This window comes from Psammomys obesus, unplaced genomic scaffold (assembly GCF_907164565.1).
Source record: "Psammomys obesus unplaced genomic scaffold, mPsaObe1.curated_primary_1811, whole genome shotgun sequence".
Taxonomy (NCBI): Eukaryota; Metazoa; Chordata; class Mammalia; order Rodentia; family Muridae; genus Psammomys; species Psammomys obesus.
Window position 1 is genome coordinate 928,713 of NW_026590062.1, and position 24,194 is coordinate 952,906.

General features: G+C 46.2%; 1 protein-coding gene across 3 annotated transcripts in view; it reads left to right on the plus strand.

Annotated features, from left to right (window-relative positions):
* Positions 1 to 24,194, plus strand: part of Ttc28 (tetratricopeptide repeat domain 28) — a 412,775-nt gene that overhangs the window by 285,897 nt on the left and 102,684 nt on the right. For all 3 annotated transcript variants that reach the window (XM_055605846.1, XM_055605848.1, XM_055605849.1), the window contains one exon: positions 11,486 to 11,993. In XM_055605846.1, coding sequence (XP_055461821.1) covers positions 11,486 to 11,993 — 508 coding nt within the window. The remainder of the gene's footprint in view (positions 1 to 11,485; positions 11,994 to 24,194) is intronic.

Sequence of the window (24,194 nt, forward strand, 5' to 3'; positions counted from 1 at the left end):
TTCTTCTTCTTCTTCTTCTTCTTCTTCTTCTTCTTCTTCTTCTTCTTTTTCTTCTTCTTCTTTTATCCTTCTCCTCTCCCTACTTTGTGATCCCTACCTGAGACCCCAAGACTAGTAACGGGAGCTCTGCCTATCTATCTCCTCTGCTCAGAATTGGCTGTCTAGTTTGTTTATTGACAAATCAGAGATGATTGGGGCGGAACGTTTACACAACATTGATCAGTGTATGTGACAATGCCCTTGTCTGGACTGCAACCAGATCTTGGGGCCCAGAATTTAACAGACCAACCCCCAAAAGTGCTACACATCAGTTTGTGTAGGCCAGGACACAGCTCACCTACACACATAATGCTACTGGAATAATGTGCATGTCCATTGATGCCTGTGGGGAGGCCGACTGGCCTGCAGACTGCAAACATGATTTTTATATCCAGGCCCAGGCAGAGGCAGTAAGCGTTTTAAGTTGCTCAGAAAACATGCAGTATGACTTGCAGGTGTTGTGTTTTTCTTCATCTTAATAAAATTCCAAGTGTGTATCCAGTGTGTGATAGTTTGAATCATTTTCATAAGTTACTGAAAATGAGCAACACCTGTCTGTTAAGCGGCTCCAGGCACTTCCCAGTGCACAGTGTGGTTACCTGTCTGTCCTCTTGCCTCTGCTCATCCCTTGTGTGAGATTGTTTGCTACCAGGTCTTAGCTCACGCCCCTGCCTTGTCTCTTTTGTTGTTGTGGTTGTTGTTATTTCAGTTTGGGCTGGTTAACTAATCCTTTTTTTTTTCTTTTAAAAAAGTGGGTGGGTGGGTAGAGTAGACATTTCTGCCTTGTGCTAGTCCCTGTGGAGATTTGAGACCATGAAAACAGGGTGCCCGGAACTCCCACTGCACTTTTTTCGAGTTTACTAAGTCAAGATGGGCCTCGGTCAGTAAATAGGCCCCTCCCCTTTCCAGCTGCAAATTGAGAAGTTCCTGTAGTTGGCAACAACTCTGATCTCTGATGCATGGTCTGCATAGCCCTTGGTGAGTGGCACACACCAGACCCAGAAACCGATGCTTTCATAGTCTCAGGCTCTGCTCCTTGGGTCCTGGTACAGTGACTAAGTGTCTATCACTACATTGACACTAGCAATGCTGCAGTGGTGACACTAGTCTTTGGTTATTTCATGCTCATGTGCACAAAACAAAGGTCAAAGGGAGAAGATTACAAAGATTTAACAGGAATGCAACCAACTGAGAGAGGATAGTAGGTAGAAGAAGGATGATGAGAAACCATGAGTCTTGTGCAAACAGAGCAGCTGTTTCTAGTGCAGGGAACACAAACAGGAGCTGAATTTTGCTTGAGAATCGGAGTCCAAAGGTGCTGATGCTGCAGGATCAACCATGGCATCCATACCACAAAGGATGCAGATCTAAGCTCCATGGCTTCTGGCGCATCTCTGGACGTTTGCAGAGAGCTTGCTGTGTCAGTCATCCTGCTGGACTCTGAGTGTTTCACTCTGTCTCATGGGAGGTTCCTCTTGCACATCCCATTTCTAACTATGTTAACTTAAAAATACTATAGAGTAAGACCCTGCATCAGAAAGGAAAAAAAAAGCTAGACAAGTCTCTCTTTTTTTATAGTAGAACATATTTCCTCTGAAATATGTTGAAGCAATCAAAAACAGGCATACCACTGAAAGACAAGTTTTAAAGTAACATGATGAATAATTTGATTAAACTTGTAATTAGAAAATTCATCTAACAATATAACCTGTTTAATGTCATTGTACATACTTTATGATAAGCTAAAATAAAACAAGTTTAGGGTCTAAATTAAAATTTTGTTTTTTCTTTATTGAGCATGTTTATATTCCACTTTCAAACCTTTGTACAGTATCTTATTTCTTTGGGGTTTTCAAAAAAAAAATGAACATTTATGTGCTTGTCTGCCAAATAACTCATGTGCCAAAGAAATGACGACAAATGTCACACCAAGGAAATGATGGTTTTCAGATTTTTCAGTTGACACAATGAGAGAGGGAAGGATAGCACTGATTGGTTAATTTACACTTTAAATAAATGTTCAAAACAGATTAAATCAATACAAACACGTGACACTAAAATGATAATTTACCCAGTTTCGTTGGCGTTTAGTACAACAACAGCTCACAGTAAATGAACATGCGCTGCGTGCCAGGCATAATTCCACGCTCTTTAAGTGTGTGGTCATCATTGTCCCATGAAATGGGTGCCATTTCCCAGGGTTGTACGTAAAAAAACCAGAGTGAGCCTCGTAGGGGAATGTGTCCTGTGGGGAAGATACTGGAACCCAGGAAGCTCTCTGACTGATCCCTGTCCACCCTAGATCCCTGAGGGGACAGAGTTAGCAGTTGTGTAAAAAGTTTGATTAAAATCGTAGTTTAACTCTGTATCGTCACTGAAAAGCACTGAGTATTTTAGAGAATGAAACAAGGCATTATAAAAATTAATATTGCAAACCTCAATTGTTAATATTGTCATATTATTTTTAAAAAATATATGAATTTGCCAGGGGGAATGGTGTACACCTTTAATTCCAGCACTTGGAAGGCAGAGGCAGGCAGATCTCTGTGAGGCCAGCCTGGTCTATAGAATGAGTTCCAGGACAGCCTCGGCTACACAGAGAAACTAACTTGACAAACTAAAATTAGAAAAAAAAATTAATCATTGAGAATAAAATGGTCAGACGTTAACTCAGTATGGTTAACTTCGTATATACATAATTAGCATTGAAATATAAATTGTTAAACAAAAACTAGTGCACTTCTAATTTCAGGGGCTGATCTCAAATGCTGAACAACATAGGGACTGCTGAATGGGGGCTCCTCAATGGGGGGCAAATGATAAAAAGGTGAGAACACTGAGCTTGTGACTGGTTGCTGGAGGGATGCTGCGCATGAATTTGCTTCTTGTGCCAGCCACAGCAGTCAGTGAAGGCCATGACAACCTACTGATTGGCTGGGAGGGGCCACCTGCTGGGACTGGAGACCTGGCACTGGTCCTGCCTTCCCTAGTCACTAAGGAACCCTCATCCAAGATGGTTGACCTCTACCTGGATCTAAGAATATTGAGAAATTCTCTTGGCATGTGCTTTTCAAAGTCCTCTAAAGAGTCCCATGGATGCCCTAGGTACCCATTGGGGCTATTACAGAGAAAAGTGCCCCCAAGTCCACCTGAGCAGTGGTATTTCACTTTGGTTTATTTTGAGGGCCTTGGTACACTACCCAAGCTGGTCTTGAACTCCTGATTTAAGCAATCTTATCTCAGCCTCCCAGATAGCTGGGACCACAGAGGAATACTATAACGACTATATTCAAATCCCATGTTCTTCAAGCTGTATGGTTAGGTGGTCAGGTGACCCTTGAAGCTAGTAGACTGGGTGGTGTATAAAGCCTCTTCTCTGGCACTAAAGCCCTCTTATTGCTTGCTCTGAAGTCTGGGTTTGGAATCATCATTTCCCATGGGTAAAGAGGGTGAATCTGCTGGAGTGAGTGAGCACCCAAAGACCTGAGGTCCTTGCCCCCCAAGCACCTGGAGGCTATATCTCAGTCACAGGGTCTCAGCAACCATTACAACCTGGCCTTTCCCAGGGGAGGGTGTGCTTAACATTCCTTCACGGGTGGAAGCAGGAATTCTCAGTTGTTTAATTCTAAAACATCTCTCTGGATCCTTGAGGGTTCTTTTCCACGCAATTTAAAGGCCTGTTCTCCTCCAGCATCTGTACACAAGCTGCGCCTTCCTGGGACAGTCATGTACACGTGTGTTTTCCATCTGCCTTCCTCCACATTCCTCCTCACATCCTGCCCTGCCAACACCAGGTTTTATGACTCAGTGTAAATACTGCCTTCCGAGGGTGATCTGTTACATTCCAACCCCTACAGAACAGTGTTTTATAGCCACTGAAATACAGGGTGTCTGGCAGCGATGGCATGGAACTAAAACAACATCATGCTAGAGTGAACTTTGTCATGGGAAGCTCCTCCAGGAGCAGGCTGCCCTCCTGGTGCTCTGCCCCTGCCTGAGTCTACTCCCGGGCAGCCTCCACAGCTCCAGGTGTCGCCTTTGACAGTCACCAAAGTGCAAAGCTATGGAGGTCCTACAGAGTCGTGAGGTCCTCCCTGTGGCCTGGACATGGAGACAGCCGTGGTGAGGAGAGAGGAAACACTAGGAGTTACTCCCCTCTGCCGTTCAGAAGTTGTCGGCCCTCAGCAGTGGCGCTGACGCAGTACACAGCCCGGACGATGCCGTGCTGCCTCAAGTTTACACAGGGCACCAACTTTTCTGAAGATGAAATCATTATAAATTCTGGCAGTTTTCTGGTGTAATTAAAATGTCTAACAGGAAACCCCTGGGAAACCAGATGCAGTTTTACTGTTTCTAGAGCCGACAGTGGCAGTGTTTCTTGCCAGCTTTCGTATCTTATGACCTATAAATTGCTCTTAATAGCTAATCTGTCATCCAGGCTTCTCACACCAGAAAGCTTGTTTCCTTATTAATCTGTTCATTTGCATCTGCAAAGGACATTTACAAATCCTTCGTCTGAAAACATTGCGGTATAATGCCGGCCATTATAAATAATTCATCACCTGTGATAGAAGCTCTTACGCCTAGGTAATAGATCTTTGTGACATTATATTATTCTTCCAACCGTAATATAATTTGGATAAAAATAATTTTTATGAAAGTCCTCTGGCTGCTGGGTTACCATGGAGAAGCTGTAACTATTACTAATGACGCTGTAAGCTCAGAGTGTAGACTCAAGCAAACCATTGTATGGCGCTAGAAAGGCATTCAGAGCTGCGCACTGTTTGCAATAATTGTGTACTGTTCCTCCGAGCTGAGTTTTAGAGTTTGGGACGGCCTGGTTGGACTGAGTAAACCTGACATCAGTCATGGGACACGGGCAGCGTGGAAGGGACTTTTGATGCCTGTGTGCCTCCATAGTACGGCTTAGCTCTCCGAGGCTTCTTGTTCATAGGTCTCCAACACCCCATCTAGGAAGCGTTTCCCCATTAGGTCCATCATGCTTTTGTTTGTGTTTCATTGGTTTCTACTTTTATCCATGAAGCATGTGTAGAAGCAGAAACGGGCTGTGAAAGGGAGCATCAGGCTTAATGAAGGGCTTAGGGTCAGCTCCCTGGCTGGAGCCAGGGCAGTGTGTACGTACTCTCAGGTTCTAGTTGTCTGTTATAAGGGAGGCTTGTGCTCTGACCATCAGCTTCCCAGTGGCACAAAGAGGTAAAGTACAGCATTACCAGCTTGACGCTTTCTTTTTTGAGACAGGCTTTCTCTGTATAGCCTTGGCTGTCCTGGACTCACTTTGTAGACCAGGCTGGCTTCCAATTCAGAGAGATCTGCCTGTCTCTGCCTTCTTGATATGTTCCTTAGAACAAAGGGATGGCAGCTGTCTGGCAGAGGCACTTAGTTCTGGACAGACTTACTTTTTTCGCCATGGGACTGTTGTTTGGTGGTATGATGGACACTGACAGAGTGAGAAGATGTCTGTGTTTTTGTCTATGTGTCTCACATGAGCACCAAGTGGCTGTCCTAGGAGCCCCTGACCATCATCTGCTCTTCATAAGAATTACCTTATCAGCTCTGGTGCTGATTCAGGGTGGCTTTTCATATAACCATAAATAAGACGCATGTCATTTAGAACATAGCCCAGAAGAATGAGATTCAGTCTGCAGTCTCCAAGCTTGTGTCTGGGTAGCTATTGATTCTCTCTAAGTAGACCTATGACTTGAAGGAGCCAGGTTGACCTTTGACTCTAAACTCATACAAGGTTGTAAAGATTAGTGAAGAGTGACTTAGGTGCCTGGTTCTCAAATGTGGTTTTCCTATATGAAAGGCTAACATTTCATTGCAGAAGCTTGTGTCGCTGGCACAAAACCAGGCCACTAGACAGTTCGCTTCCATAGCTGACTCTTATGGGGATGGCTCCTGCCGAGTAGAGTTGCTGGCCTATGCTCAGTGGAGTATTAGTCAGGATTGACGGGCCATGCGGTAATCAGAAATCCCAGTTTCTCAGTGGCTTAAAGCTTTCTTCTTTGTGCCCACTCCATGTTCATTACAGACCAGCCGGGGGTCTTATACACATTGACGTGCTTCTTACTTGCAGATCAGTTTAGATCTGCAACAGTAGAAGGCAGGATGTGGCGATGCGTGCCCTGCTCTTACATGTGCTAGCTGTTTCCTGGGAGACCATCACATTCACTAGTTGAGGTGCATAGCCAGGCAGGGAAGGAGAGAAGCCCTAAAGACTGTACCTAACCACAAGCAGGTGCTGCTTTAGTCACCATTATTCTCATTATCTTTATTGCTCTTCCTTCTGTGTATGGCAGTACAGATGCCTGAACTCTGGGTGCCAGGGCTGGAGTTGCCGTGTGTACTAACTAATGGTGCTGCCCTGCCCTGTGGTACCATTAGTTAGTACTTCCAGGGATGTTACACACCCCTCTGCACACAGCTCTGTCTCACGTGTCAGGTTACACATGATGATAAGACTCACAGACTCGTCCAACCTGCTTTCCCAGGCTCAGCACACACATCTGCTTCATGCCTCTGTTTGGGGCGTTTCTGTTTCCTGGAAATTAGTCACCCACCCATGATGGGGAAATATCTTCCTTCCTTCCTTCCTTCCTTCCTTCCTTCCTTCCTTCCTTCCTTCCTTCCTTCCTTCCTTCCTTCCTTCCTTCCTTCCTTATTAATGGTCTTGTTTTAGAGCAGAAAACTGAGGAAACAGAGTTCTCACACAGCCACCTCCCATCTGCTTCCCTTTTACTGACATCTTCTGTATGGTATGTGTCTCACAAATGATGAGCCACCACTGATATATTGTTCTCTAAAGTTGACATTTACAGTAGGCCTCACTCTGTGTTGTAAACATAAGTGTCATGTATCTGCTCTTGTATCGTGTGGAATGGTTTCAGTGCCCTAAAATCCCGCTGATCCATCTGATGTGCCCCCACTCACAGTCACCTGGAATGTCTCCACTCTGTAGCTTCCCTGGTCCTGAATGAATGTGAAAAGGACCCATCCCAGGCTGGCCTCTGTCACTATTATGTACATCTCTGGTTTCACCTGTGTCTTTTTGCAAATACCACAGCTTAGCAACCATTAACTGTTTGAAAGTCTTTGGCTGTGTTGTTTTGGTTTGTAGGTAAGGGCTTGCTGGGTAGCTCAGGCTAAACCGAGGCTTTAATTCTCCTGTGCTGACCTCCTAAGCGCTGAACTATGGGGCTGTGACCTGAGACTGTGGAGCCCCAGTTGGAAGAAGCTGGGGGTGGGCCCGACACCACTTCCTGTTTGCTCTCTGCTTCTGGACTCCAGATTCAGTGCGCCCTCACTGTGATGGTTTACCTCAGACCCACTGTGACCCCTAAACCAAAACAAATCTTCCCTCAGCTGTTTGTGTCAGGTACTCTTAGGTCACAGGGACAGGACAAGTGACTAAGTCCTTCCCTAAATGAAGGGCCACTGTTTAGATATTTACAGAGGGGTAAGTGGACACTGTGCTGCCTGCCATCAGGGTCAAGCTGCCTCTGTTGTCTTGTTCCTTATGACAATTTAGTGAGGATTTAGTGGTATATTTCCTGGCCAGCTTTCACACATCTCTGAAATTACTAAACCTAAGTATGTTGGAGTGAAAAGAAACTAAAATCTACAAGTTTAAGCATCTTCTATGTGCCAAGCTCTGACCTGGGCTGTCCAAGCTCTACAGAGTATTCCTATTTCCATCTCACAGAGGAACATCCCTGGGTCTCATCCGTGTTCTGTAGTGCACATTATAGTCTTGCAGTCCGATGTGTGCTGTACGTGTGATTCCAGTGCCCGTCCCTGTTTCTGTGTTCGTTTGCTGGGCTTTGGGTACTTAACTTAGGACCCAGGGTTTATGAGCAGTGAGCTGGCAGGGAATATATCATACACGTGGATTTGGGTAGTAAAAGCGAAAATCAATATTTCTTCTACTAGCTGCAAATACAATCCCCATTTCCCCAAGTACATGCAATTAATCAATTGGCAATGACACCAAATATTCCTTAGGTAACAGTGCAAAGTATAACCATTTTTTATGAAAATGGCAGGCAGTAAGGGGGACATGAGGAAACCGTGTACATTGTCAGAGCTGTGTTCAACGGTTGTATCATCTGTGTGGTTCTAGTTTGGGTAGTTTAAACCTTGTTTTATGTCTCAATCTCGAAACCCTTGAAGATGGGCTGAAGTGTAAAGAAGTTTCTGTCTCTAGCTGGGGCTCACAAAGCTTGTCAGGGTGACAGACGGCTGGCCCCAGTGCCCGAGCCTGCAGCTGGGAGCTGTGCTTTGGCAAGAACACCACTCATTTCTGCCTTGCAGAAAGATAATCCGTTGTGTTCTTCTGCCCAGATAGTTTGCTAGTGATGCTTTCTGTGTGCACTTTAGTATTCAAATACAGATGTTCCCAGATGTGTCCTCTGTGGGAAGCAGCTGCTGCTTTTCTGGCACAGAAACATCAGAGAGAGCAATATACAAAGGGAGCATGGGCCTCAGTGCACACACAGCGCCTGTGTGTGGTGAGCCTGGGATTCCCAGTCGACAGGGGGCTTCATATCCCCCTTAATAACCTGAAACCGTTTCAGATTTACCCTTATTCTCCAGGAGTAGAAACAAAGACAAGTGATTAATTTCAAACACACTTGGCTGATAAATACCATCACATGTTATTTGCCCGGGGACTGTAAAACACTAGATTTTATTTCCTGTGAAACTGATAGGAATATAGATGTTCAGTCATGATTACTGATGTTTTCAGTGGCTGCTTCTAGTGGCTGCTTGGTAATAGCCCATCCCAAGTGGCTTGGGGTCATCAGTACCCACACTTCTTGGCTGTGAGTTTGCAAAGCACTGAACCATTTTCAGCGGTATGATCAGGCATTGTCCTGTTGGATCCCAGCCTAGCCCTTCCAAGTGTACACCATTTTATAAATGCAGAAGACAGGATGAAGAAGTGAAATGATGCTAATGCTCAGTCCGCCATTCTTTTCCTATGCTGAGCCTATCCCCAGCTCCAGAGACCATGATATGTGCTCTGGTATCACACAGTCCTTCCCAGGGATGTTTGCTGGTAGGACCCCATCTTGAGGAGTCCTGCCTGTGACAGCTCTGTGCACTAAGGGGAAGGTGGTAGGAAGGGGCTCCATTCTCCTCCTCCCTGGGAGGGAGGTGGCTGGTAGTTCTTCTCCTTGTGCCCAGAGAGCTCCAGTGAGGCAGCTCCCATGTCTTCCTAGTGTTTAGAGAAATGAAGAACCAGAAGCACAGATCTCCAAGTTGCCATAAACCAGAAGTTTCCAAGCACAGTGACACCGGGGGTATTGTGCCCGCCTGAGCCTTATAAATCTGTCTGCTACAGTGTTCAAGGGCTCATTGCCTCAAACCAAATCTACTCTGTGAAGCTAGCTAGTGAATTATTTATGGATTACACATTTGACAGGGGCTCCGGGCTACATTTGAAAACACTCGGCTCCTGGCTTGTTGCTGTGGAAGGTAGAAATGTCTGTCTGGAAATCAAGGCTCAGAGCTATTCAGTTGCTATGAGCCCAGAGGTAGGGTACCCTGTGTGTCTGGTCCTTTGCTGCCTAGCCTCCCAGAAAAGGGCTTGTGCACCCTACCACAAGGATAGTAAGCTGCAGTAGGTGGGAGTCTGAATTGTGGCCTCCCTAGTGAGGTTTGGAAGAAGCCCATACAGAGGAAGCAGGTAGAGAAGGGACCACATGGAGAGGAGAGAGGCTGAGGCTGGGGCCTACAGCAAATGGAGAAAGATTGTGAGGGTGGGCTTTGAGCATTGGAAAGCCACGGATCAGTAGGCTGACGTGGCAGCCTACCCTCTGTCCCCAGAGGCTCAGAGTGGGGACCTGAGGCCAACACTGTCTTAGTGGCCTGTTGCCTTGTGATATCATGGCTGCCTGGGCCAGGGTCCAGCTGGTACAGCATCATAACATGCTTGGAATTGTATCTGCTCTCACTACTTGGACAAAAACATAAAAGCAATTTCATAAGTATTTATTTCCTCTCTGTTTTCTAACTCTTTTTGTTGGAACACGTGTAATGATAAAGGCAGCTTAGTATGTAGTTCACACTACAAACACGCTACTGAAAAACACTGTAAAAATGGCCTCAGCCCCTTTTTAGCAAGACCGCTACTTCACAAAGCAAAGAAAACGGGGAAACATCACTCATACCTTTGCAATATTAATAAAAGCCTTCGGAAGGGCACGGGCACATCTAATGAAGGAGGCCCCTCCTCCCCGGGGACGGCAACCGCCTCATTGTTACTCTCTAGATGAGGCCCCTGTGACCAAGCATATTTGTTCTTCTGAGGTCACATGTTCATGTTCCGGAGGTAAAAGCAGCGTGAAGGAAGGGGGCCATGTGCCAAGTGGCTGCAGATGTGTACTGAAGACAGGGGGTGGGGAAGCAAGCTTCCAAGTTTCAGAGTAAAAGGAAGGGAAGGAAGAGCCTACCATAACTTCCATTTTATGTCTCCGTGTGTAAGCCTGTACGCACTTGGTAGGAGGCTGGAGAGTGCACAGTGTCATCTTTGCTGCTTCGGCTTTCTGTTTGGGGCCTGTGTGGTGTGCTGGACTGGTATAGAATCATTTTCAGGGAGACCTCTGTTTTTAATTTTTTTTTTTTCAATGTGCTGGAGTTTGAACTCAGGGCCTTTTGCATGCTAGGCAAGTGCTCCACTGCCAAGCTACACCACCAGTGTCACTAAGGCCTTGGAGATATGATGTAAGTGACTGGTGTGCAGTGTGTGGGGTCCTGGCAGGAAGCCCCTCTCTGTCCTGAGAGCCTGCTGCTCAGAGTCTCCAGAAGGTAGAGGAAAGCCGGAGCGTCACATGAGCAGGAGGAGTGTGGCCTGCCCCATTCTGAGGTGCTGGTTGGATCCCCACTGTTTTCCTTTGATTCTGATCCAGATCTAAGCCACAAGTCATCCGAGGGAGCAGGATAGGAGAACAGAGGGTCCTAGCTCCTAGGATTACAAGTCATGGTGGGAAGTAGCTCCTTCAGCACCTGTCATTGGCTTTGAGAGTCAGAGCCCCACATGGGACCTCCAGCACCCCGCGATTGTCATCCCAGTTAAGAGATTTGGGCATCCTCTGACATTCTCTTCAATCGCAGGCTCGAGTGGGTATTAACAGGGCTGTAATGACAGTGACTGTTAGGAATTCAGATGAAAACTGTATGTACAGCACCCGTTTCTGTAAGGTCAACTTCAGCAGCCACTGCTTACAAATCCTTTGTCTTTTGTTAGCAGCTCGCTGTGGGATGTGTTTCCTGTCAGTTCCATGTGGGTCCTGGCTTCCTGATTCAAACACCATTGGGAGATAGATTGATAATTCCAGACAAATGCTGAGGTTTTATCTGCTTTAACAACTCAAAGCCATTTTCAGTTGTGTTCTCATTTTCCTGCCTTGTCCTTCCTCTCCAGGCAGCTTCCTCAGCTCTGAGCAGCCTGGGCCATGTGTACACGGCCATCGGAGACTACCCCAATGCTCTGGCCAGTCACAAGCAGTGCGTTCTTCTCGCCAAGCAGTCCAAAGATGAACTTTCTGAGGCTAGAGAACTTGGCAACATGGGAGCTGTGTACATTGCCATGGGTGACTTTGAGAATGCCGTGCAGTGCCACGAACAGCACCTGCGAATAGCCAAGGACCTGGGTAGCAAACGGGAGGAAGCCCGTGCCTACAGCAACCTGGGCAGTGCCTACCACTACCGCAGGAACTTTGACAAGGCCATGTCCTACCACAACTGTGTGCTGGAGCTGGCACAGGAGCTGATGGAGAAGTCCATTGAGATGCGGGCCTACGCTGGCTTGGGCCATGCTGCCAGGTGCATGCAGGACTTGGAGAGGGCAAAACAGTACCATGAGCAGCAGCTGAGTATTGCTGAGGACCTCAAGGACCGGGCTGCGGAGGGCCGTGCATCCTCCAATCTGGGTAAGGACCTGCCTTTGTGACCCTGGGCCAGGGCCTAGGCTGGAATGGCTGGAACAGCCATTCTTTTTTGAGCTTGTGTGTTTTTTGTTCAAAATAATTTATTTCGTATCTTTTCTTCATCTATATTCTCTGAGCCTGCCTATTGTAAATCTCATTGTCTCTTCTGTGCCCTGAGAAGCAAAACCTTGCAGTGGCAGGAAACAAAACACCCCACATTTCAGCCCATCCAGAGAGAAGATCAGGTGCCTCTCTAATGGAGAGGAACCTGGAGATGATAGGAGGATGTGTGTGATTTAAGGGCCTGAGGAAAATAGGACAGGGATGGCTTTACTTGGTGAATTAACTCAGTGTAGCTTTCCCCTCAAGATCATGTGTATTCAAAAATAATACTGATAGTTTTAGTATAAATGCAAAATCATTTTGTGAAATATCTAAAAGGAAGACATATTTACAGTTGCTTTGGTATTTGGCGACAGTCAAGACATTTTAATGTGAGCACTGGTAAGGGGCCCATGAGTAACTGGAAACTGGGTACTTCTGTGAAGTCTCTGATGCAAGATACAGATGTGTTTGGAAGTGGAGGTTGAGTTTGTTGCTGAGCCAGAGCCTTCTAGCCATTTGTGAGCTCTTGAGGACTAGATGGGAAGAGGATACAGTGACTCCCTGGTATCTGCCTCCGCTGGCTTCAGATGCCGCTGACAGTGACTGTAACAGGCTCTTTTCTTAAGTGAACTTCCAAACAAATGTCTCCATGTCCACCAATGCCACATGAGCATGTCCCTTCCCTTCCACCCACCTCCGCTGTATTTAACTATATTTTGTGTTAAAGCCCATTCTGGGGCCATATGCAGTAAGGGCCTGCAGGTCCTTAGGTGGCACTGAGGATGGCCTGGAGACCAGAGAGTCTAGGCTCACAGACCTCTACAAGCACTCAACAAGAGGGCATGATGCTGTCACCTACTGAATTCACATTTGAGAACTGAACCATTGAGTCACACGCCTGTATTTTAATTGGGGCTGCATTCATAGTTCTCCCTGGCTGCATGTGGCCTGTGGACACCAAGTTCATTATGTCTAGGCAAGTCTGACAAGAACAAAAGTAATAAGTTCCTGGCTGTATGTGTTCATTATATCAATTATTAGTATTTACTGAGTCCTTACTATGTAATTAAACCTGTGGAACTTATTTAAGGGATGTTGACATTCCAAAAAGCTTTGTGCTTTTGAAGAAAACAACATGCACATAGAACAACAGGCATCTACCTACTCGATTTTTTAAAGCTCTGTCTCTTTTCATATTTTACAGTAGTTGCACTACAGATTATATCATGAGTTCGTAAATGTCTATAGTCCCTAAAAGACCATGTAGTGATGTGTTGCCATGAAATTCCTAGAAGGGAAGAGCATGAGGTTGGGATAGATTAGGAAACCTATCACAAACTTTACACCAGGCAGACCATCCCCAGAGTTGAAATTTGCCCAAGAATGGACTGACCTCCATGGTGAAGAGCATATGAAAGAAGGGATGAGTTGCAGCAGGTTGGCAGGTCTGAGGGATTAACATTGGCCTTTAGGCCAGGCCAGAGGACAGTGACAGAAGAGCATAAAGAATGGTCATGGGAGTGGTTGAGAGCAGAAGCCTAGAAGTTATGAAATGAGGGAGTAAGGAGAGACATGTGGTGGGTGAGAGGCCCTAGATTCTTAGTGGAGAAAGCTGTGTGTCTTGACTATGTCGATTTTTCTTTTCATATTGTGTCAGCTTTGATAAGCTGTGTTTTCCAAAAACTGATCATCTGAGTTGTTCAGTCTGGGCTCTGAAGTTGCCCAGGACATCTTTGCTATTCTCCTAACACTCTAAGGCTCTGTGGGAATGCGTTTTTCTCATTGCTAAATAGGGGGTACATGCTGTATCCCTTCCTCCTACATAGATGGTTTTCTAGATCACTCTGCTTATAAATTTATCACTTTTCTGGATTGGTTTTAAAAGACCCACACTTTGCTCTTGTTAGTTCTTTGCCTGTGTGTGTTTTCTATTCCATTTGTTTGTGCTTGTGTCTTGTGTAATTCCCCTTTCCTCTGAGTTACTGTTTTAGCTACCCAAGGTCAAAGTGTAGATCACTGACTATGCCCCCTTCTTATCGATGCAGTCAGATAAAGGTCTTACATTTTCTTTAAACAGTACTTTGCCCACCACATAATTTCTGTATTATTTTTTCACTTTTGTTGAACTTAAATACTTTAGGAGATTATTTATTATCTTTTCTTTGGTCCATTTGTTTATTTTTAAACTATGAGGTAGAGTTTAGTGGCTGAACGTTTGACTAGTATACATGATGCCCACAGTTCAACTCCTAGCAAATGCAGGAACAAAAATCAATAACTGAAGCACTAGGCTGGAAAGATGGCTCAGTGGGTAAGCGTTTGCTGAGCAAGCAAGAGGACTTGAGTGTAGGAGTGTTCATGCAAGCCTGTAACCCCAAATCTATGAGGGAGGTTGTACAAAGGCTGGTAGACCCTACTCTTGAATGATTGAACATGGGAGTCTAAAGTGCTTGACAGACGCCTGAGTTGGCCTCTGGATCACCAATGGGCAATAAGAGATGGCAGGAGACTTTGTGTATTCTCGTGTGTATATGATGTGCATGCATGTGGGTGGTTTGCCTGTATGCATAGAGACCAGAAGTTGGCACTGGGTGTCTTCCATCGAGGCAGGGTCTCTCACTGGCCCCAGAACTCAGATCTGATTTGTCTCCTCTAGCTAGACTGCTTGTCCCAGGGCTCCCCTGTCTCTGCCTCCCAAGCACTAGGATTCTAGGCAGGCTGCCATGAGTACCCAGAGTTTTCATGGGTACTGGGGATCCAAACTCAAGGCCTCATACTTGTGCCATAACATTTTGCCCACTGAACTGCCTACCCAGCCCCAACTTAGGGAATTTTAATATATAGTTTGACAGAATTTTTCAAACCTATGGAGAGAGAGAGACATTCAGAAACAGGAAGAGTTTTTATCTAAGTCTCTTTGGACAAAACAGAGTAAATAGGCCAAGAAAAATATTTGAAAAAAAAAAACATAAAAATTGCTAACATTCGATGAATGTTAGAAAAATACATACACCCATACACACACACAGAGGATAGATGATAGATAGGTAGATGGGTAGGTAGGTAGATAGATAGATGGATAGATAAGCTGATTGGTGCAGATTCAAAAACTGCAAGAAAGAAAATTCAAAAGTAAGCCATATCTGGGTATATTATAATTTAACTGCTTCAACTGGTGTTATAGGAAATCTCAGAAGCAGTCAAGGAAAATAAAAAGATACATCTACTGAGTCATTATCAGAAACAAAGGGGGTCAAAAAACACTGGGGTGACATTTGGTGGGGGACTGAAACAAGTGTTGGCTGTCCTGGAACTCGCTGTGTAGACCAGGCTGGCCTCAAACTCATAGAGATCCTCCTGCCTCTGTCTCTGTCTCGCAAGTGCTGGGAACAAAGATGTGATTAAAAAAAAAAATCAAAATCCCTATCAAACCTAGAATGCTGTATCCAGCAAAACTGTCCCTCAAAATGAAGGTGAGCCTTGTCTGTGCACCAAGGAGGTCAGGGCTCACCCAGATAAAGTCCTTGTCTCAAACTAAGTCAAACAAACAAACAAATTGAAAACAAAAAGTAAGAGACACAAACTAAAAGGAATGAAGGCAAATGCAGTGCACTTCGGGTGAACTACAGCGAAGAGCTCATCACTGGCAGAGAACCGTAAGAAATATTGAATGAGTCTTTTGGACAGACAGAAAATGATAGATACCATATGGAGGCTCAGATATTTAGAAGAGAAAGAAAGTACCAGAAATGGTAAATATGTGGATAAACAAAACATCGTTTTCCTCTTAAGTAATTTAAATGGCTATTTAAAACAAAAATACAATATTTAAATACTGTATTTAAAAATAATTCGGGTTTAGTTATACGTGTGGCAGCTGCAGCGTCGGATACAGCAGGTGGGATCAGATGCATTTGCAAGTCTGCCAGGTTCTCAGATCTCACAGGAAACATTCTAGTATTAGCCCAAAGTAGACTCCAAACTGTGAAGAACACTTGACATCTTCAGAGCAACTTCCAAGAACAACAGTGCAAAAGGGTCCAGCTACCAAGCAAGCAGAAGAGCACAAGCAAGGAAGTGAGGTATAAAGGAGACAGAATCATCGCTAGGCTGGTGACCCAGACTCCAACAACTGAACGATTACGTTAACTATTAAAAGATCAAAATGTAATAACTAAACAGTTTATAGGAAACTCTTCAAATTTAGAACCTTTCTGTGTCTGGTGCACACATTTCTGTGTGTGTGTGCCTGTGTGTGATGCTTGCCTGATTGTGCTGATGTGGAACCAGGGGAGAACACTGGTATCTTGCTCTGTCACTCTCTGCCTTGTTCCCTAAGACAGGGTCTCTCGCTGAATCTAGAGCCTGCCATTCCATGCCTGGCTGGTGATGGCCATATTCCTAATGGCAGTTATGGTGAAGGGTGCCTATGAGGCTCTGCTCACGGTGCAGGGTCAGCTGAGCTCCCAGCATGGAACTGTCAGTTTCTCCCACTGGGTCTGTGGGCAGCACTCGCTCTCCTGAACAGGGTCAGAGGGCAGTAGCTCTCAGAGTGAAAAGCCAGAAAGGCTCAGCACCCATGGTATCCACTTGCCACTGGACCTTGCTCAGGTAGATGCAGCTGGCCATGTGCATGGGGGACCTTCGTTTCTACCATGTGACCCGAAGTCCCCAAGAGTAACCACAGTGGCAGCAGAGCCATGATGCTTCCATGGGCAAGCATTCCAACTGTGCCCAGGAACCTAGCTAGACCCACTCTTGGGTGAGCCTTGATTGCTTCCTGCAGAAGTGAACTTTACACACATACTGTGTGTTTTTAGCTTTAGAATTTTCATTAGGTTCTTTTCATTAACATTCCAGTTCTTAGCACTAAGATTTTTTGTGTTCACTTGTGGTATGTATTTTTCCTTTCACAGAGCAGAGTCTAGGTGTAGTGTATGGTTTTAAAACCTTGACAGCTAAATCCACCGACTCATCCTGGGGTTAGACCCTATTGATTGCTTTCTTTTCTGGTTTGGTAGACACCCTCATACTGTGAGGTTTACGGTGTATAATTCACTGGTTTTAGTGTAGTCGTGGCTGTTTGTTGATTGCCTGTCATTTTTAGTATCACCGCCCTCTCTGTGTGCAGTAGCGTGGGGTATATCACACTGTGAGAGAGATTTGCAGAGAAACTGCCCCTGACACATCTGTCTTGATGACATCCATGTGCTGCTGTCACTTTCCCAGGCTGAATCCCACCTCTTCCTGTTGGTGGGTGGCAGGGCAAACCTTTCTTTGCAGCTTTTAACTCAGAGGCTGTCTCAGTTAGGGATCCTGCTGCTGTAATAAACTCGAAGACCACATGCGACTTGGGAAGGAAAGGGTTTAGTCCCCTCTCACAGCCTGTGCCCGTCATCCAGGGAAGTGAGGACAGGAGCCCAGAGGCAGGAAGTGAAGCTGAGGTCTTGGAGGAACATTGCTCACTGGCTTGCTCTTGTTCACCAGCACTGATCAGCACTTTCTGGTACATCCTCCATAGTCTCCCACCCCTGAGCGAGTCACCCACAGCAGCTTGCGCTCAGACAAAGAGCCGCTGCCTCACTGTTGGAAGCCCCCACCCATTTTAACCTTGGCAATTTGGCCTTTGCCCTCTCCACTCCCTGGGAACCAACAGTTGTCTCCTCAGCTGAGAGTTCTTCTGAGGTTCCAGATTTGCTCACACCGCAGTCACTGAAGTCGCTCACCCTGCTAAGTGCTGGTTGCTATCCCTTCTTCCTCGCTGTTCTTTGTGCAGATTGGTGATTTTTTTTTTTTAAGTAACAACAGTGGTGTAATACTTCTGTAAAACTGGTTCTCACAAAACTGAATGAAATAGGAAAAGTATACCTGTCCCCTCACGTTACCTATCTGCCCCACGCCCCAGAGTCAGCTACTGCTGGTGATTTGGTAGAACCTTCCAGACCGTTACCACATGCACACATACACACATCTGTGGATGGAGGCTCGGCAGCTGAAGCCTGTTCCACGTGTGGAGTGGCGCCAGCACACTTCCCCCATGCCCGATCCTTTCCCTCGCCTCCTCCTTCCAGTCTCTCCATTCTCCGTGTCCTGGTGGCCCCCTTCCCTCCAGGTAGGAGTTCTGGTGTTGCTGTTTCTGATTTTTGTTTCTGTTTATCATCTCTAACCTTTGACTCCTGATTTCTCCATGTTGCTTCCTACTCTCCTCTCTTACCTGCCGGCTTTTTCCCATGTCCTGGTGCTTAGTGCATCTCATCTCACACCCATATCCAATATTACTGAATCCAAACACACGAAATCTGGCTTTCCAACCGTGGCCATTCGGGCTTTGCTGAGCTGTTGAAGACAGCTCACCTTGTAGCCACGTATATCAGTACTGGAGGCTAATGTCACTCAGTGTTCCAAACTCGGTGTGTAAACAGTGCTGATGTGTTCTCTTATAGCTCTTTGTTGGTGCTAAGAACCAACAAACTCAATTTCCCTGGCCCCTAAAGGCAAGTCCATCTGTGGTGGCCTGGAAAATCTGTCTCTTTGCCTTTCCCTCCTCCTACTGACCACCTTCCTGTCTGTCCACAGTGCACTAGCCCTCACAACATTGCTTCTGACACCGTGTCCTCCCTCCTGCCCCAGGCCACCAGCTTGCTTCTGTCAGGCCCGCCTACCTGCCCCCCCGATGGAAGGTGACCTTCACAGTTTCTGGGGGAGGACTGTGGGGGACACGGTTGAGCCTACCACACCATCCTGAATTTAGCACACTAATACCATTTTCTTTCCCTTTCCTCTGCCAGTCTGAGCTGCCAAATAAGCATTCTCCTGACGGTTCTTCGACCCTTCCTAGTTGCCCAGTGTGTCTCAAGAGCTCACCAGCCAAGCTCTTCTTCCATGCCCATCACCTGTGGCCCCTCCACCCCCTGCAGCACTACTAGTCCCCTCTTCTTAAAGTTCCGCATGTTGGCTGCAGTGTCCTATGTCCACACGAGAGCCATCCTGATAGAGACACTCGCAGCCCTCCAGCTTCACTCCTGCCACTTCTCCTGAGCACTCTGTACCTGCAGTACCCTTCTGGCCTCCCATTTTCCACCTTGGCCATGGTTCTCTGAGCTTATGCTCTTCCTACAGCTGTCTCCCTCTCCTCGTCTGGGGTTCACCCATCACTTCACTATTACCTCAAGTTCCATCCACTACTTATGTAGCCCCTCTTCATAGCCAGATGTTTCCTTTATGTAAGCCCTAACGGTATTTAAGCACTTGTCTCTTGCTCTGCTCTAGTTACCGTTATGTGTGTACCCACATGTCACCTCCGAGGCATTAAGAGTCTGTGGGCTGTAGGAGCTGCCTTGCACGTTGTTGTCTGTGTCAGCACCTGTGACCCTTACACAGAGTGGGCTCTTGGTGCATTTGGCTAAGAACAAGCAAGTAAGACTTCAAACACAGAGCTGTGTGCCACTGTGAGCAGGAGTGTTAATAGACATCGCTATTATAGACAAAGAAACCGGAGGAGGGGAAGGGGTTAGGCAAAGCTCATGTGAGTTTTTCTGCACTCCCAGGATCATTGGTGAAGAGAACAACAAACAAGTGTCGAGGTGACAGCTAGAGGACTGAAAGGAAAGGCAGCCAGTGAGACTTAGTCAGGACCAGTGGGGGAAGGGAGGGGATGGATCTCAGAGAAAAGAGAGCTTCAGGATGGGGTGGGTACAATGTTTTTATCAAAGAAGCCAAGGAAGGAGAGCTTGGCTCACTGAGATCTTCCATAGAAGACACTTCCTGTATCTGGGGAGAATGTGGAGGTGAAGGACAGCCTGGATGCTGTCTGGGTACCCTCTTTCTGTGGATTAGAGCTGATGGAAATGGCTGCCTCTTCAGGCTCTAAGCCCAAAACAGCTTCTTACAGGACAATGTTTCTGTCTCCTCAGGGGCTTTGGCGGTTCTAATTTAGGCACTTTGAAATCTGGTGTGCTGTGGAATAGGTTGCTAGAGTGATGTCCCAATTAATGCTCTCTAGCTCCAGTTGTCACAAATCTTCTCATTGACTGGGAAACCAGGCAGAATGGCCTCTCATCTCACTTACTTTGGGAGAGAGTGTAATTAGGAAAGTGAGAAGAGAGACAATGAGTGTATTTCTCCTCCATCTCCAGCCCAGCCCCAGCCCCAGCCCCACCCTCACATCCATCCCTCTCCACCTCTGTCATGGAGGTGACAACGTAATTTGCTTTGCCCCTGTCACAGATGCAAAGTTGGACCATTTTGGAAGCCACTGACCACACATGTCCATCTCAGCCTAGTTGCCACTAGCGTTGGGTCTGAAGTGAGGGATGAAAAGTGTGTTCCAACAAGGCTGGAGGTCTGTCAGCCATTGGTTATCTGTCTGGAAAAGAACTCTCCTCTCTCACTGAAAGACATCTTTTGTCTAGGAAGCAGCGCCACAAGAGTTGCTAAGTATCAGATCCAGGGCAGTCCCTGCCCTCTGACAGTGAGTAAAAGCATTGTGGCTCCTCCACAAGGGGCTCTTGCTTTTTTAATTCAGGTCGGTGTGCTGCTCCAGGGCACAGGCTCATACTCATTTTCATAGTCAGTCCTTCCTACAAACAGGCACTGAGGATGTAAACTGGGGAAATTTTAAATGCTTTTTAATTCCTTGATTCTCAGAGACTTGTAGCATAAAGTACTTACATGGTCTCAAAAGAAAATGTCCCCACCCCAGTGTTTATAATCTTCTCTGGAAGCCATGTTAGCATGTGTGGGGGTGTGCATTGTTCCTTATCAACAGCAAGTTATGGTGACCAAAATCTGTGTCTGTCTGCTGTGCTCATTCTGGAGTCTAAGAAAAGTTACCTAGAGAACATTTCTAAAGATCACATTTCAAAAATAAGTTCTGGCACTCTGAACCAGAAAATCCTGAATTCCCAAGGTGAGTTGGAACACCGCCATGTATTATTTGCACGCCACATGCATGTACTGTACAGCTTAGCTATGTGCTGTCCGTGCACACTGCACCTTAGCTGTCTGCGGTTTCTGAATAGATCTGTGAGGTAAGCCCCCACTGGAACGTGTGCAGGTCGGTATTCTGAGGAACCGTAAGTTGCTTTGTAGGAAAATGTTGCTGATCACCATTCTCTTTCATTCTTTTTATATTTCGATTTGTATGTTGGATTCTCTTCACGAGGAAGGCTTTAGAGGTGTGTTTACACAGTAATGAATCTAGCCCTGTTGAGCGCTTTTCTCTGGAAACCCTCAGAATGACACATAGGGCCATATTCAAAGCCACTTCTCTACTGTGACAGCCTGTGAGACCTCACAGGAAGTTCTTGGCAGTGCTTATGTCTTACAGCACTTTTTGTCACACCAATATCCATGTGCGGTAAGCTTACAAGTATCCCAGGAGTAAGGGGCTTTGCAACTCTCCCAAGGTCACAGGGATGGAGTCAGACTTGGTTAAGACTCTAGGCCTCATCTGTCAGACTTTCCATCCCAACAGAAGCCTTGCTGGTTACAGGCTGCAGTGACAGGGCACCTGCTACACCCACCGGTCTAAAGATGAGTGATATAGGTTATAGACCAGCCTGGAGCAATGGCTCTACTCTGCCCAGGTCCAAGGCAGCAAGCCTTTCCAAAGGTCAAAAGCCATTGCAAACGTTTCCTGCCCTGGGGAAAGGGACACAGGATGCCTTTCAGAGGAGCCATCAGTCCTCATCACAGAGTGATCAGACAGAAGGTGCCAGCCAGAACTGGGCTTCAGAGGCAGGGCGTGCAGACAGCTCTGCGCTGTGGTGTAGCCAGCACCCTCCTCTGTGTGGAACCAGTTATGTGAGAGGAGAGATAGGAGTGTGCAGGTGGTCCAAGCCTTACGTGGGAAGTTCTCACCAAAAGACAAAAAAATGTTTATATAAAAGAATTACATAGTTTTTTTTTCTAGTTATGCAGGAGAAGGAACAAGACTCTCCTCCTGCTAAAAGGAGAAATGAGAAACAGAGATCTCCAAAGCAGAGTTTTCTGATGGCGAACCAGAAGGCTTACAGAGAATGATTCAATTCCAAAACACACTCCGGACTTCACCCTGCACCTATCAGTGCCTGATAAAAATTAATAATATTCACTTGAGCCTTCGCGTCAAGATTAGTCCCCCTGCTTGTCCAGACATTGCTGCTTGAAAGATGCAGTGCTTCGCTGGCAGATATGGCCTCTGTAACACCAGCAGAGATGGTTGGGGCAGTGTGTGTCCTGGTCAGAGTGCTCTAGAGCTGCAGGACACTGCACAACTGATGCTGGAGTAATGAATAGGTGCCTCCTGCCAGGCCCCAGAGCTGTGTCTCCAGCAGGCAGGGCCCAGCCGTAAATTAGCTGAGGTTTCAGCCTGGCAGTTGGCACTTGGTTCATTTGTAGATGCTAATTGTAATCTGATGTTATCAGCAGCAGGTAATTGAAATGGGCTTGATGAATTACTTAATTTCTTTTAATAGCTGAGTCTTCAAGAACTGAATAAAGAAGATAAGGTGATCGGGAGGAAAACACAACAGCTCTATCTTTCTAATTAGTGCTTGGGGGTTTCCCTCTTCTTTACACAAATGATTATGAGCACGTGAGGCTGAAAAAGTCTCTGAGTCAGAAGCCCCCTTGGGAGCATTTCCCATTAGGCAGCCCTGTCCTGAGCATCGAAAACTCTTCAGCTGGGACTTCAGAACGGATCCCCAGAGGGACTACCGAGGACTCTGAGTTCTCAGCACAGGTTTGTTTCTCAGGCCCAGGTGAGCGGGCCTGCCCTATGGGCACTCACGGGTCCTTCAGACCCTCGTATGTGGCCCTTTCCTGAGCACCTGCTGCCTTCACGCACACTGTGAGCTGGAGTTCCACAGTTGTGACAGCTCAGGCTCCTGCTGCCCTAACCTGGCACCTGTACCTCCCACACCTGGCAGTGTCTGAGTGCCTGCAGCAATACCCATGTAGCCGGCCCTGGCTTGGCCAGCAATGGCAAAGACAGATGTGACCGTGGGACCTGCCATCTGTTCTGGGCTTTGCCTGCTAGACCCATGCCACATGACTGCTCAGAGCTCAGGAGGCGAGAGTGGAGGGCTTCCTTCCAGAATCTTGTGGCTCTCTTTTTGGACCTCAGGTTCATTACTCAAGACCTAACGGTTTGGGGTAAACTTTGGAAGACTTTGCTTCTGACTGGGTTCTTTCTTTTTTCTTTCTGAGAAAATTGAAATAACAGCAAGAGAATATAAAGCATCCAGACTGTGTCTTTTCCATAGATGTTTGGAGACCGTGAAGTGAGTTATTGTAGTTGGACTACTCTAAGGGTCTCCTGATGTAGCACTGTGAAGACAGCTGTGGCTAGAGTAGAGATTCCAGGGCCTCGATTGGTATGATTGTGCCAATGCCCTTTGTATAAATACACACCAAGGCCCCTAACCATGGGGGGGGGGGTGCAGGGCTCACATGTGGAGGTTAGAGGACAGTTTGTGGAAGTCTCTTCTTTCCTTCCCCTGTACGGATCGCAGGGATTGAACAATCTCAGTCATCAGGCTTGGGGACTTGCTGGCTCAGCTCATCCGAACTGTCCTGACGCTGTAAAGCTTGTTTCGCTGTATGTGTAAGATCTTACCTTTCTGACTGTGTCTATTATATTTCTCTTTTGTTTTCTTCAATTAACCTTTTGATTTTAAATAACAATTATATATATTTATATATATATATGTATATATATATATATATGAGGTACAATGTAGTATTTGAGCTGTGCATATATTGTACAAAGATTACTAGCACCTCCCCTACTTTTGTAATAAGAAACAGTCACAATCTAGTATCTTGTAGTTTTGACACATACAGCACGTAGTTATTAACTATGGTTACCATGGACCTAAAGAAATTTGCTATGCTTTGGCCAGCATCTCCTCCTTACCCACCTCTGGCCTCTGACTCACCATTCTCTCCTCAGTTTCTGTGAGTCCAAATTCATGAGCTTCTACATATAAGTGAAGTATGGAGTATTCGTCTTCTGTGCCCTGGAAATGGTACTGACTACAGTGTCCTGTAGGGTCATCTATGTTGTCTCAAATGACAGGAACTCTTCTTCCTGTGAGGCTTTATAGTATCTGCACC